The sequence below is a fragment of the Tachypleus tridentatus genome, chromosome 9 (assembly GCF_004210375.1).
Source record: "Tachypleus tridentatus isolate NWPU-2018 chromosome 9, ASM421037v1, whole genome shotgun sequence".
Taxonomy (NCBI): domain Eukaryota; kingdom Metazoa; phylum Arthropoda; class Merostomata; order Xiphosura; family Limulidae; genus Tachypleus; species Tachypleus tridentatus.
Genome location: NC_134833.1, coordinates 84210483 through 84225740, shown reverse-complemented (window position 1 = coordinate 84225740; position 15258 = coordinate 84210483). Strand labels below are relative to the sequence as shown.

General features: G+C 32.4%; 1 protein-coding gene across 3 annotated transcripts in view; it reads right to left on the bottom strand.

Annotated features, from left to right (window-relative positions):
* LOC143225646 (glutamate-gated chloride channel-like) overlaps window positions 1–15258 on the bottom strand; it is a 170738-nt gene that overhangs the window by 29339 nt on the left and 126141 nt on the right. For all 3 annotated transcript variants that reach the window (XM_076455442.1, XM_076455441.1, XM_076455443.1), the window contains 3 exons: window positions 8521–8588; window positions 3551–3774; window positions 2567–2649 (listed from right to left, as the gene is read on the bottom strand). In XM_076455442.1, the coding sequence (XP_076311557.1) occupies window positions 2567–2649; window positions 3551–3774; window positions 8521–8588 (375 nt within the window). The remainder of the gene's footprint in view (window positions 1–2566; window positions 2650–3550; window positions 3775–8520; window positions 8589–15258) is intronic.

The window sequence follows — 15258 nt, the reverse complement described above, 5'->3', positions numbered from 1 at the left end:
TATGGTAAATAAGATAAAGCAATATTTATTAATGCTGAAATGACCTAAGACCTGGCATAAATACACTACATTTGTTTATTTTCTAATGTTTTATACAATATTTTAATATTGAAGTAAAGTTTTGTATTTTCGATATTCATAACAATTAACTCAACAGAGTTTAGATGTAGTTTCCTGCTAGTACAATGGTAAGTCTACGGATTTACAGCACTAAAATCAGAGGCTCGATTCATTTCGGTGGGCTCAGCAGATAGCCTGATGTGGCTTTGCTATAACAAACACACACACACACAAAAGTTTAGATGTAAAATTAGATGAAACAAATCAAGGTGAACATTCTCTCTTGCTTTCACTGAAAATTTAAATGTTTTCCTTTAATGTGATTCGAATAATTAATTGACAAAAGGCATTCGTACTATATTCAGGCTATGACAAACGTAGATATACAGTAGTAACGTTATTTTATTGGCAGGGATAATGGTAGGGAACCTGACGTTTCAGTGACGAAACTGGCTATTGTAGATGCACTTGAAAACTGCAATTGCTGAAACTGTGAAAAGAGAAAGGATGAAAAATTCAATGCTACGGTGCACATAATGGAATTGATGAAAATAAGGAACTGTGTCATTGCGTAGAAGAGTCAAGGACAGCTTCTAGAAATGTGCCAGTTGGAACACCCACCGATATGAACAGCTTCTGTATGTCTAGTGAACAAATAATTAAATAGCTAACTGTATACTTAAATTTACCATATCCTGTATATATATATAACTTATATATAAGTTATACGCTCGACTCGTAATCTTAGGGTCCCAGATTCGAATCCCCGTAACACCAAACATGCTTGCTCTTTCAGCCATGGGAGCCTTATAGTTTGACTGTCAATCCTAATATTCGTTAACAAAACAGTAACCCAAGAGTTGGCGGTGGGTGTTGATGACTAGCTGCCTTTCCTCTAGTCTTAAACTGCTAAATTAGGGACAGCTAGCTCAGATAGATTTCGTGTAGCTTTACGCGAAATTAAAAACAAACAAATACACATACTACGTTACCAAGAACTGAGAAAGCAGCATGCTTGCAGACTTACAACGCTTGAAACAGAGTTTCGATACACGTGGTGAGAAGAGAACTGTTAGCCTGTTGTGTAGCTTTATGTAGCAATAATTAACCGCTAATGGCGTGTAGTTAACACTAGTTATGTAACAGTTCAGCATATGTTACAGCGATACGTTATTAGTTCGCTTAAGATGTTGTGAGTTTTATTTCCGAATCTTATAATTAGTACCGAACTTTATCCTGTTTCCTTTTTGATTTTTACAGAAGACTTATCTTTACTTATTACTTACTGTTGCTTGCTCCTCTCAGTGGCACAGCGATACCTTTGCGAACTTATAACGCAAAATACCACATTTCGATACCCGTGGTGGGTAGAGAACAGATATTCCATTGTGTAGCTCTTTGTTTAACTTCAAACCACAACAACGTGCTTCGTATGTGACACAGGTTATTTAAAGTGAAATAAGAGTATCTGTTAGACACAAATCATAGCAGGTTAAACGTATTGTTTTGTGTGTACTACAGAAAATTCTTTGTTATTACTTTGTATATTTATAACATTGATTTTGTCTGTACTCTTGGTAGATTTCTACCACTTGACTCAATACAAACTAAACAGAAACATGTGACTTAGTAATTTGTCTCAAAAAATATATATATATACCGTATTTCCAATAAAATTAATTCTAAAAGTAACTAAATCCACCAATAGCTAGCTAGAGATTATATGTTCAATAAATAAACCATACAGTTTCATGAAGAGAACTAGCTGGACTATTTAATATATCTAATTTTATTTTATACTAGCTGAAGTATCTATCTTGTGGTCTACAGTTACGTAAACTTATGATTAATGAAAAGTTGCGTCCTTATATGTAATTATAAAAAAATCAAACGCTCATAAAAACTACAAAACACAAAATGAAAAATCGCAAATTTGCACGAATCTCTGCATGAACCCAACAAACCTTCAAGCTAAATTTTGTAACGATCCATCAATAGGGGGTGAAGTAGTGATAAAAACACTAAAACGCAAGTCGCTCATAAAAACCGCAAAACTCAAAATGCAAACTTGAAAATGTATATGTACTCCTGCATGAACCTAATGAACATCTATACCATTTTTAATAACGATTCACCCATACACCCATACCCAGCAAAGTAACTACGTGGACATACGACGAAAAGTACTATTATATTTATATATATTTTAGAAATTGATTTGAATTACTAGTTTAACATACGTAAAAAGTACAAGCTTAAATCTCTTAATGAGATCGAAGTTCGTGGGCTATTGTTGGAATTACGGTAAAAATATTGTTAACAGCAAAAGATAACCAACTCATAAAAACACATTTTAATCTTTCTAAGCTAGAACTTAAGAAAAATATTCTTAATTATCAATACTTATTTCCAGGTTGATTGTTTAAGCTTCGTTGTAAGTAGATAGGTTGCTCTGATCAGAAGTTATTATTAATAATGAAAAAAAACAATATAAAAATACACTTACAACTGGCCATAATGATAGAACAGGTCTGTTTGTCCAGGGGATAATACTTTAGGTCCATAGGACATGCTAAAACCAGCGAAATTCTGTCAAAATCAAAATGGATTCGTTAGAGTGGTAGTAAGTAAAAATTGGACATTGAGGTAGGAACACTAAATTAATATGTATTGAGTGACTATCTTAGCTACAAGTTTTTAAACTATAATGACATATGCGATAAGTACAATACAGTTGGCATTGAAAATTTAAGAAAAAAAATCGATTCATTCTCGGGTAGACGATTTCGATGTACCACTTAGATCTTTAACTAACTGACATCGAATGATGATGATTGGTCAGGTAATCTGTTAAGCAGTTGAGATACTCTTAACAAAGAAAATATAAGAACAAATAGATTAATCGTTTGGTTGTTGTTAGTACACTTAATACAAGATCAGTTACTCTGAGTTGGAAAATGTTTAGGCTTAACATAAGGAAATACCACACTCACTATATCTGGGCGTGTATCGAGAACCATCAGTTAGTTATTAATAAAATATAACATAGTAATATATATGTTGTACAACAATATTAATAGTAGTACTTTTATAGGATTCAACCTAATTTTTATAATTTAATGATACGTAACCTACTAAATATAAGATATTTAATAAGGTATAACACTTAATAATTACAATTTATTAGTAGTGTGTACATAATTTCATTCCCAAACAGATTATTAGCTATCACAATTTAATGAATATAAAATTGTATTTCCCTACATATACTGTAAATAAAAGTAAAGTTTGATATAAAATAAAATAAAATTTTAGTTCAATAAAAAAAGTGACAAACATACTTATTCGAAAATATCTCTTTTGGAAAATGTATTTTATAACTTCTTTATGAATTTTGTGTACAACAACATTACCTATTATATAATTTATTATGGATTCATTAGTATAACATGGTAATAAATATACCAAAACTTATTAACACCAAAAATACCTTATGCTGTAAAGTACTTCTCCGTTAGGGTAAATTCGAAGCAAAACATTAGGCATGATTATGTCATGAAAATGTCCTTCTTTTTCATTTGAAAAGAAGAGATCCGGTTTCCATATTTTATTCGGATCAGTTAGGGTTAAATAGGCCATCTGACCGTCCATGTCGTTAAATTGTAACCGTTCGTCTCGCCACTGTTCCCTGAATGTCAGCTGCACACTGTATTCCTGAAAAACAAAATAAAATGGGACATTAGAGGTAGGTACAGCATCTAGAAAAGACTATAAAGTTTACACCTAAGAATAAAAAAAAAATGCAAACGAACTGATAAATTTTACCTTGGAGCAGACCAGGTCTAATGTTTTGCATGCCAAGCTGTGGGCGCATTATGAAAGTGACAGTGAATCCCATTATTCGGTTCAGAGAGCTGAACGAAGCTCTTGTGGCGACGGGCGATTCTGGATGATTGCCTTTCTTTTGGCTAGTAGCTCAAAATTAAGAACAGCTGAACCCTAGTCGTTAAGCTCACGTGCGCATAAGGGGCTATTCAAGTTGAAAATGTCTATTCTTTCTCACGCTTACTGAATTTCTAATGCGATAGATTTACTATTATACATCTATTTTAATATCGATCTTTGTTTAAGTTAAATTATATTTAGAAATCTGCATAACCCGTACTGTTAAATCTGTATTGAGAAATTCCTGCTTATTCACTAAAGTTATAGAATATTCTTGAGTGTAAGAATTAACAATATACGTGTGTACCTAAACACTATTGTGTCGTCAATATTGTTGTGCAGCCTGAAATTTCTAGAAACTCTCCTCACGCCTATAAACGTAACTTACGCGACGCGCTAAGAGACTGCATATCTTTTTGGTTTGCTATAATTGATATACTATAAACTTTGGAAGTTATAACTGTGGTTTTCATTAATCGGATTAACATTAGATGTTTGTACTTTTACGAAGACATTATATAACTTCAGTGGCGAAAATTTCGACGAGTGATAGCGAAGGGCGAAGAACCCATAGCTAGCTAACTCTCTGTTAAATTAATTGTACCTACACCAGTTTGAAAATAACTCGCTCATCGTGAATCTTTGATAAGACGTTAAAGAAGTTCCAGACCAGAAAGAAAACTCAATATTGTTTGTACGTTTGTAAGACTGTTGTACATAGATCATTATTCGTAATAACTGTTAATATAAATTGTATTAAAATATATCTGTATTTAAAAAAAAAAACTGTTTGTATCAGTCTTGTTGACAAATATCATAACTTGGATATACACAGACATCTAATTAAATTCTTAAGTTAATTCATGATTTAGTTTAGTTTCAGTCTATTTGAAATTGTAATACGTAACACTAAACACTTTGTTAGACGAATACAGACAAATAGTATAGGCATTTACCACTGAGAGCTCTGGGATTAGACTATGAGCTTAAGATTTTCGAACAGTAGTTACAAAACTATAGTTCAAGGTGAAGTGAGATCAGTGATTAGATATTAAATGTTTTTAATATCTTAATATTAAATTAATATTAAAGGTTTATTTAAAATCTGTATTTTCGTTCAGTTTAGCTGAATCATTAGTTTTTGGTTTGTTCTTGAATTTCACACAATGCTACATGAGGGCTATCTGAGCTAACCAGCCCTAATTTAGCACTGTAGAACTAGAGGTAATGCAGCTAGTCATCACCACCCACTGCCAACTCCTGGGCTACTCTTTTACCAGCGAATAGAGGGACTGAGCTCACGTTATAATGCCCTCACGGCTGAAAGGGCGATCATGTTTGGTGCGACGAGAATTCGAACCTGCAACCCTCAGGTTACGAGTCGAACGCCTTAACCCACCTGCCCATGCTGTGCCATTTATGTAAATCAGCTGAACTGTATTAAATACATTATCCTGTTTTTTCCCACTTCAACAGTGGATGAATACACCAAACAGACTTTGTACCCAAAGCTCACTGTTCTAAATACTTTCAACTGCATTCTTCTATTAAATTACTACGTACGTTTTTATGTTTACAAAAAAAATGAATTGACTTGTTAATAGAAATGTAGTTAAGATATTTCTTGGTGTATTATCTATAACATAACAGCATCGCATTAAATTACAATTACTATAATTAATCATGTTAACAGGCCTAATTTAATTATGAAGTGGTAAGAAATTCTGCATATTTCATTAAAACTCGTTTTCGTATGTAGTCGCCTATTTTAAACATTTTCACAAATCGATTACTCTCTTAATGTAGGAATCGCTAGCGCATAGATTTAAGTCGTCAGTAATGTTCAAGTACCTTTGATAATCATGTTTATATTCTCCAAGATTGGACAGAATAACATGAAGCAAGTTGTAGCGTAAAACATCTACAATATTAATATCATTAACAGTAGGCATCAGTATAACGTTTTCTAGTTTACGATTGTGAACAGTATACTATCAAATTAAAGTGCAGTAGTGGGCCACTGATTTTAGACTATGTATTACACACCGTATTCAATTTTTTTATAACTTAAGATGGATATTGTAAACTTTGAGTTTCTACACACCGTATTCAATTTTTTATAACTTAAGATTGAAATTGTAAACTTTGATTTTCTACACACCGTATTCAATTTTTTATAACTTAAGATGGAAATTGTAAACTTTGAGTTTCTAAGATACACTTATACCTATAACGAGAAGCTTAAAATTGTTCTAGAATTATCTGTAAAGTGAAATGAAATCTGCTCAATGATGCTACGTGTAAAAGTTGGATGATTTTTTTTGTTTGGAATTAAGCACAAAACTACACAATGGGCTATCTGTACTCTGCCCATCACGAAGATCGAAACCCAGTTTCTAGCGTTTTAAGTCTGCCGAACTACTGTTGTTCCTTTGAGGGGGGGAGGATGGAAGTCTTGAAAACCCATGGAATACACTGCAAATACCAAGTATTACCATTATGACTTTCAATAGAGTTCTGTAGTATCATTTTGTAACTTCCGTGATTAAATGGTGTTAAATGAACGTGCTACGTAGTGCTAATAGAATGTTTTTAATTAAATCTCAGAGGCAATTCTTACGACATTAAGCTCAGAGAGTTCGATTTCTCCCGGTGAATATAGCAGATAGCCCGATGCGCGTTGCTATAAGAAAAACACACATATACACTCCCAAACTTATACGATAAAAAATATTTTATACTAACAATAGATTTCACAGAAACAGCAACCTTACGGATTTCTATAAAAATGTTAATAAAACTGCATGTTTTTAAAATTATTAATGCAAATAAAATAAAAAATGAAGCTATCTAGATAAATCATGTTGAAATATTTTCAAAATACACTTGTGGTGGATATTTGCATCCTGGGTTAGAATTTGTATGCTTCTTATGAATGAATTATCAAACAATTATCTTTTTTTTTTTCAAATATCGTTCAAACAATATGTGCGAACAATAGATGTTTCGTATCTTCACTCGCCAAACATGCTCGCCCTTTCAGCCGTGGGGGCGTTATAATATGATGGTTAATCCGTTGGTAAAAAAGTAGCCCAATAGTTGGCGGTAGGTGGTGACGACTAACTCCCATTCCTCTACCTTTACACTGCTAAATTAGGGACGGCTAGCGCAGATAGTAATCGTTAGCTTTGCGGGAAATTCAAAACAAATCAAACCAAACTAAATCTTCACTCGAAAATGTGTTATTCAGTAATATAGTGTCTGTAATGTTAAATTCTATTGTAATAAGTGGTCAAGCATGGCCAGCTGGTTAAGCCACTTGACTCGTAATCCGAGGGCCGTGAGTTTGAATCCCTGTTACGCCAAACATGCTCGTCCTTTCAGCCGTGGAGGCGTTATAATGAGACGGTCAATCCAACTATTCGTTGGTAAACAGGTAGCCCAAGAGTTGGCGGTGGGTGGTGATGACTAGCTCTCTTCTCTCTAGTCTTATACTGGTAAATTAGGGACGGCTAGCTCAGATAGCCCTCGTGTAGTTTTGTGCGAAATTCAAAACAAGCAAACATATTGTAATAAACGTCACTCTCGCAACGTGGCTCTAACTTTTATTGAAACTGAACTTATTTAAAGATATGTCGATTGCAAGTTTATTAAAAATGTAGAATAATTATAGGGTAAATAACGTTTTCATTACCAGGTCTAGAACTGTTATTTTTAAAAACTAAAGTTATATTGTTTCTTTACACTTTAGCTCCATAATACTCCATGTAATTCTGTATGAACTGTATTTTTGATAAAATGGTGGAATCAAAACTAATTAAACAAGTGTTTTGTTTTTATAATTACAGTTTGAAACTGACATTTTCTTTCAAACCTTATATTTATAAGCATATTGTAAACAAGTTAAAGCGTCTAGCAAAAATATAAAAACACGTCCAAAGTATTTGTATTGGATGGCCGCTAATTCTAATATTTCAAATCTGTACTTTTCAATGATGAGAAGAAATTAGAATACGCATCTTGGATGAAAATTTTTCAAAAAAGTAGGTTTTTTTTTCGAAAATATAAATAACAAAATTTATAAACCTTTAATCTACTGCTTTAGAGTGGTATTTAAAAATCTCCCATGTATGTGAGAGGGAGATAGTTGGATGTAACTCCTAAACATTTCTTAGCACTACCAGTTTTATGAGCAACATAAAACTACAACATCATAGGGAAATAATGACAAAAATAAATTAAACTTAGCCACGTTAACTTACTAAGAAATAGAAAAAATACTGCCCTATAGCAGCGACAAAATGAAAAGTGTATTGATTAAGACCATGCAGCATCACCGTACAAACAGCTCTAGCACCACTTGCTCACTGTCTAGTTATCTGCTTTGTTTATATAGTGATAGATGTTGATATTGGCAGTGGAAATGCCTTTTATAGAAATTTCTCCAGGCTAACTTTTACAATTATAATAACACAAATTTATTTTCACCATTCAAAGAAGATTTCTTCAACTCACCATAGTGACATCATCAATTTTGCTGATACTTCTTATGTAGATGTTAACGTTCACAATGGCTGGACCATCTAAAAATTAACCAGAAATAATAATATTATTAATGTTTAACCATCTCGGAGCGATCGAAAGAATTAAAGCAAGGCGAATAATTTTATTGGTAATTAGTTTAAATTAAACACGATACCTTTTTATACGACCACTGTTCAGTTAACTGAAACCTACTGATGTCTTTTACTATACAAATATCAAGGTTATTATTTAGAACCTTCGTTGCGGTTACGTATTTGCAGTAACAAAAATCACTGAAATCATACTACAAAAAATGTGCCGTGTTGTACGAACTTTGACGCATGTATTGACTAATTATGGATTCTGCAAATTAGCACGACAATAAAGCAACAATACCGAAAGCAAAACCAAATTATTGCTCATGTATAGTTCATGAAGTTATTTTTGAATGAATGATTCCATCAGGGTTAATATTAAATGTGTTCAAATTGCCTTACGTTGTAATAAACTTACTCCTCGTGCATAAAAATCGCTTACTTATTGTCATTACAACCACTTTCTCGTGGAAGTTTTGTCCTGTTTAGTATATTTAATAAAGTTTATCTGAAACACTCCTGGACAATTTTTTACAATGTTCTGTGAAACCAATATGATCGTTCCATGGACCAATCACGTTTCTCCTGTTTTTGATAATGGTCTTTTATAATTTGACGTTCTTGTTATGATTGATTGATTTCCAAAACGTAAATAATTATTTTTTAAATGGATAATCTGACATTTTTAATTATGAAATCAATATCTTTCTTCTCAGTGATACCCCAGCTGGTCAGCGGCAAGTCTCTAGACTTATGACGCTTGAAGCTGAGTTTCGATACACGTGATGGGCACAGCACAAATAATCCATTCTGTATCTTTAAGTTTAATATCACACAATTTTCAAAGAAACTTGATTAAGAAAAATACAAATCAAAGATTCTTTATAACGAATTCAGTGATCCATTAGGCTAAGTGAAATAAATGAGAGGCCTCTTGAATGATATCGTAAGTATTATATATGCTTAAAAGATGCCTTTGAAGAAGACACATATCAGTTAAAAAGATTAAGATAAACTTTTAAGATCTGTCACTGTCGTATGAGGATTTGTTTCTTTGATATAACATACATAATTTTAATAATTTTGCTGCATGCGTTAAGACGTTAATGCAGCGTATTAAACAATGGGCATCAGAGTTTTCTGTAAAAGCAACCTATTATAGAACTCAAAAAGTTCCAACGAGACAAATGATAATAATAAAAATATACCGCAAAGTCATTATAATTATTTCCTATTATTTTCCTAATTAAGATTCTCCTCCTGGCAAAGTAAATGAGTCTGTAAACTAGCAAGCAAAATCCATTAAGAGGCAAATTGACTGAACGAGCTTTATGATGTCAGAAATCGTAAAGCAAGAACCAACATCATAAAACAAATTTACTTCCAAGGTATGAAAATTATCGGACAATTTATTTGTAAATGGGGGGACTTCTGCGTATTATGGCAAGGAATAATATTCAGCAGAATGTTTGCGGATAAAAAATAAATGCCAGAAGGAGGAGCTATCAAATTGCTCTAAATAAAGTATTTATATAATATTTTAAAATATTGAAGGCTGTATGAGAAAAATCAAATTTAAATTTGGGTATTCCGTAAATTAGCATATAAAAGTGATTTTGTTATTATGTTAACATTTTCGTGCAAAACTATGCAATACTTATTTGTGTTATTGTTGCTAGTTTTCAACTATTGGGCTTCTCTAACGAAATAATAGAACTTGGCTGTCACTCGTATAACTTATCCACAACTCCAACGCCTGGAGCATTATTTTGAAGCAACTGGACACGGGCCTTTGGATTCATAGTTCAGCACACTAGTTCCTTGACAATTTTAAACCATAGCGCACACTTACAATCATTTGCTTTGGAGTTTTTTTCTTGTCATTACCCCAGAATTATTCAACAAAACAATAACAACATCTAAACAAATAGTTCCGAACAAAGAAAAAGAAATTTCACAATCAGTGTTTTAAAACTGTATACAAAGCCATAAGGTGAAGTTTCGACTCTCTTTTTCAGTGATAAATTTGCCATTCTATCTATTCAACCGATTCCTTTTACAAACCGTTTTATGGGCTCCTGTAAAGACTTCTCAATCACGTCTTAAAGTTGCATTGCAATTGTACAGTTGTAACAAACTGCGTATTAAAATGCTCGTCATTCTTCCTAAGTTTCGAGCTACAGTTTTCAGATCGAACAAAAAATGTGATAAATATTTCAACCTTTTTTTTATTAACGGTCTAACACCTCAAAAATGGTTGCAAGCAGTGAGACTGTTGGAGTGTGCTATGCTGAATCATTCGAAGTCACGCCTCAATACTGTGGCCATATGAAAGACTTACGATTCAAAAATAAGGAAAATAATAAGATGAGTTGACTTTCAAATCTACTCTCGAGGGAGGTTTCTTCATTGCAGACAGTAGCTTACCCCTGTGAAGGTTACTCAATCACAGCAAATCAATGAAACAACTACTAAAGAAAAATGACATCGGCTTGAGGGTTATTGTGTGTGTGTTTATAGACTAACAAGGACATGAATTCCAAGTAGAGAAGAAAGAAAAGGATGGAAAAACATGCTGTAATAAAGCATTTCTTTGTTTACTGTTCTAATATAGGACTAACATTTCAAGCATCTCGTTCTTGACCGTTCTAATATAGGCCTAACTTTTAAAGTATCTCGTTATTTATCATTTAAGTATAGGCCTAACATTTAAAACATCTCGTTATATACCATTTTAATACAGGTTTAACTTTTAAAGTATCTCATAACTTAACATTCTAATACAAGTCTAACGTTTAAAGTATCTCATTACCTGCAGTTCTAACATGGTCTAACTTTCAAAAAGTATACATTTCTTACCGTTCTAATGTAAGCCTAACATTTTAGGCATCTCACTACTTGCTGTTCTAACTGCAGACGCTTTTCTTTGTCACAAATGTTGGCTCATTGGCTTCTTATGCTTTACTAACTTACAACGTTTAAACCTTACCTTTCTTATGCTTATTTATTTTATAGTAAAGGAAGCTTTAAAGAGAAGAAGTCAATATACTTAAATCAAGTTTTGTTCACTGAAATTTGGACAAGTTTACTATGTTCACAACAAGCTTCATTATGCATATGTGTAATTTAAACAAGATATATACAGACATTATCTACTCGAGAAGATTCAACAGAGCTTTTCATTTATTTAACCAGTTACATAAGCTTCTTAACTACCGTTCGTTAAATGTTCTAAAACCTTTCAGAAACTTATTATACTGTTTGATAATATTCTAAGAAATTAAATAACATATTAGGAATTCCATGTTTACCACAAGCATTAAGAAGGTAACACATTCTTTTTTTATGGTAAATGACAGAATAGGATTTGTATTGAATATCTAATAACGTAATTCAGATGAATATTGTTACAATTTGAAGAAAAATACATCTTATTCCTATACAACGAACAGAATACACTGAGATGTTTTTTTTTTTTTCTGAGTTTGTTATCAGGATGAGCGAGTTTTGAAAACTGTTCTGCAAAATTATATTTTCTTACTTACAAGACATACCCATTTAAAAACAAAAAAAACAATTCACGAATTTTGTCTGTTTTCTTACCGTTAGGTTTTTATATTTGCTGTAAACATTTATTATCTATTATGGCTTTATTATTGTTTACAGGACAAAGGAGTGAGCTAATTTGGGTGTGACGTTAATAGCTCCTCGTCTCAGGCCGCGTACAGAATGGTGTTCTACTCGCCGTAGGAGTGGGAAGAGTATACCGAAAGGGGAAAGGGCCCGGTATGGTCAATTGGGTTAAGGCGTTCGACTCGTAATCCAAGGGTCGCGGGTTCGAATCCCCGTCGCACCAAACATGCCCGCCCTTTCACACGTTGGAGCGTTATAATGTGATGGTCAATCTCACTATTCGTTGGTAAAAGAGTAGCCCAAGAGTTGACGGTGGGTGGTGATGACTAGCTGTCCTCCCTCTAGTCTTACACTGCTAAATTAGGGACGGCTATCGCAGATAGCCCTCGTGTAGCTTTGCGCGAAATTCAAAAAACAAACCAATCCTACTCTCAGATAATAATCACCCATTTCTTTCATACAAGAGAGTGTAAATCTTCAGGCAGAAATATCTGAATTCTTGAATCTTTCAGCAAGCATTACAATATAGAAGTTTGCTAAACAATATAAAAAAAAATGTTTTTTTTTCAGGTCACTTCAGGTCTTATGTTCATGAAATATTTGTATTAACTGTGGCAAATTCTACTAAAAATCTTCAACGTGGTGTGGACAGGTGTACTGATAATTAAGCTACCAATTCAGTGACTCACCAGGTAGTTGGATATTTAGGTTGATGAAAAGATAGATGCTTTACAATTTTCCATTCTTATTTTTAACATACTTTGATAAGGTTTAAAGCAAATTTCCTATAAAAAATTACAAATCGTTTGTAAACTTATGTATCGACTGAGAACAGCCAAGTTAAAAACTTTTTACGTGTCGTGATCTGATAAACATTGACGAGATGAAAAACTAAACAGTTTTGGGGAAGTTAGCTGATGTTTGTTTTTACATATTCCACTTAATTTCTTTCCAAATTCAGAGGCGTTTTAAAATATCATTGCAAATCTTTCTTTTGTCATTATAATACTTACTATAATTTGAATTATATATTTTGGAGCTGCTGATTTGGCAAACTTTTGGGGTTTAAAATAATAATTTTTAAAGTATTGTATATAACCTTTTATTTTACGTCGCACAGCAAAAATTGACGAGTTCTTGCATTGAACGAAGGACCTCCTTGGCATTGACTTATTTGAGAAAAATAAAAAGATAGTTCTGAAATGCTAATTTTATGCGCCTATAATTTTGAATCTGCTATAGATAAATTAAGAGAAATGTGAAAAGAAGTTACTGTAATTTTTATCACAGACTGTGAGCATATTGGTTTGTGATACCTTGCCATCTCTCAGCATTTAATACATGATAACTATGCATATTATTAGGCTCACTGAAAAGCTCAACTCAACAATGATTGATGTATAGTATCAGGTTGTGTAAAGAGCGTAACAATAATTGATGGATAATGTTAGGTTATATGAAGAGTTTAACAATGACTGATGGATATTGTTAGGTTCTTTGAAGAGCAAAAAAATGAAGAATATTTATTACAAAGTTGTGTGAAGAGCTTAACAATGTCCAATAGATAACAGTAGTTTCTTTTAATAGTTGATATTTAATTAATTTATCATTTAATATTTAATTTAATAATTAATGATACAATACGTAGAACGTTTACCCACAGTGCTTATGAAATTGCAAAGCTTGTAGTGGATGATTATACCACCTATCAAAAAACGGGTTTCCCTTGTTCTGACAATTTAAAAGAAAGTGTAGATAGTGTTTTAAAAATAACTTACCAGGTCACTAATTTATAAACTAATTATCTTACAAACGCATTCTCTACTACGTTCAAAGTACAGAAATTTGTAGAACAATATATTTATCCTATAAATATATACAATTCCATTTTCTCCAAAAATCGGCAACTTATAACCTACTAAAGTCAAGGATGCTAGTAAGACACATGCTCTATCCTAATGTCGCATTCTTTTCCTTGAAATAAAATAAATTTCTACCTCTTTAGCGTGGTATCTTCTACCTACAAGATACATAACGTCGTTTGTTAGTCAATCCTAAGATGTATGTAATTATATATCATCAAGAGCAAACATTAGTAGTTTAAAACGTGAGATTTCCGTAAAAGAGTTATCAAAATTTACAATTTCTGAATAATTATTAAATAACATCTCCCTTAAGCGCAATGATGTTAGATAGGTGCATAGTTTGTCACTTGTATACATAGATCAGAGGTACATCTGAAGGCTTATAACTCTAAAGGTGGGAGTTAAGATACTTGGGGTGGCCAAGGTGCAGATAGCCCATTTTGTAGCGTTTCACTTAAAAACAGATAAAACTATGTGCCAAAAATTTGATATTTCAAACGTATTTAGTGTACTTAAGTACAAACTCTGTTAAATTGCTTTTAGCTGTGTAAACTTCTTATCCTTAAAAACTAATCAGATGAAACATTTTCCATCCTGCAGTGTAAGCCAATATGAAGCACTGGAAGAGAACTGTGAAAGGCACAAGTATTTAAATGTTATTTTCATCTATTTAACAGGTAATTTCTCGTGAAATAAAATAGTATTCACAAAACTTTTTAATCTCTCTGAGAAGAGAAAAAACAATTACATCAGTAACAATATAACAATATTATTTAAGAGTTTTTGTTTTTTTTTCTGTTTTAACGAAACAAATAGATCTTTATTTTTTCTGTTACTTGAGTTCTAAGTGTTAGAGTATGACATTGAAGGATACGAAGATCTAAACTATAATTTTTTGATGAAGGATAGAAAACAAAAACACAACCATCAGATGACAAGCGTTTTTGGAAGATGTTAAAATGCTTCTCATAAATCCTTTTGAAGCGAGTTAGTCGAATAGCCACTAAAAACAAAACAAATAAAAAACCCTGTAGAAACAAAAGTTACAAAACTATCATATACACTTGTAGTGTTAAGGCAACAAGATGAATGGCACCAATAAATTATTTACAACAACGCTACAGCTAAGCCTAATG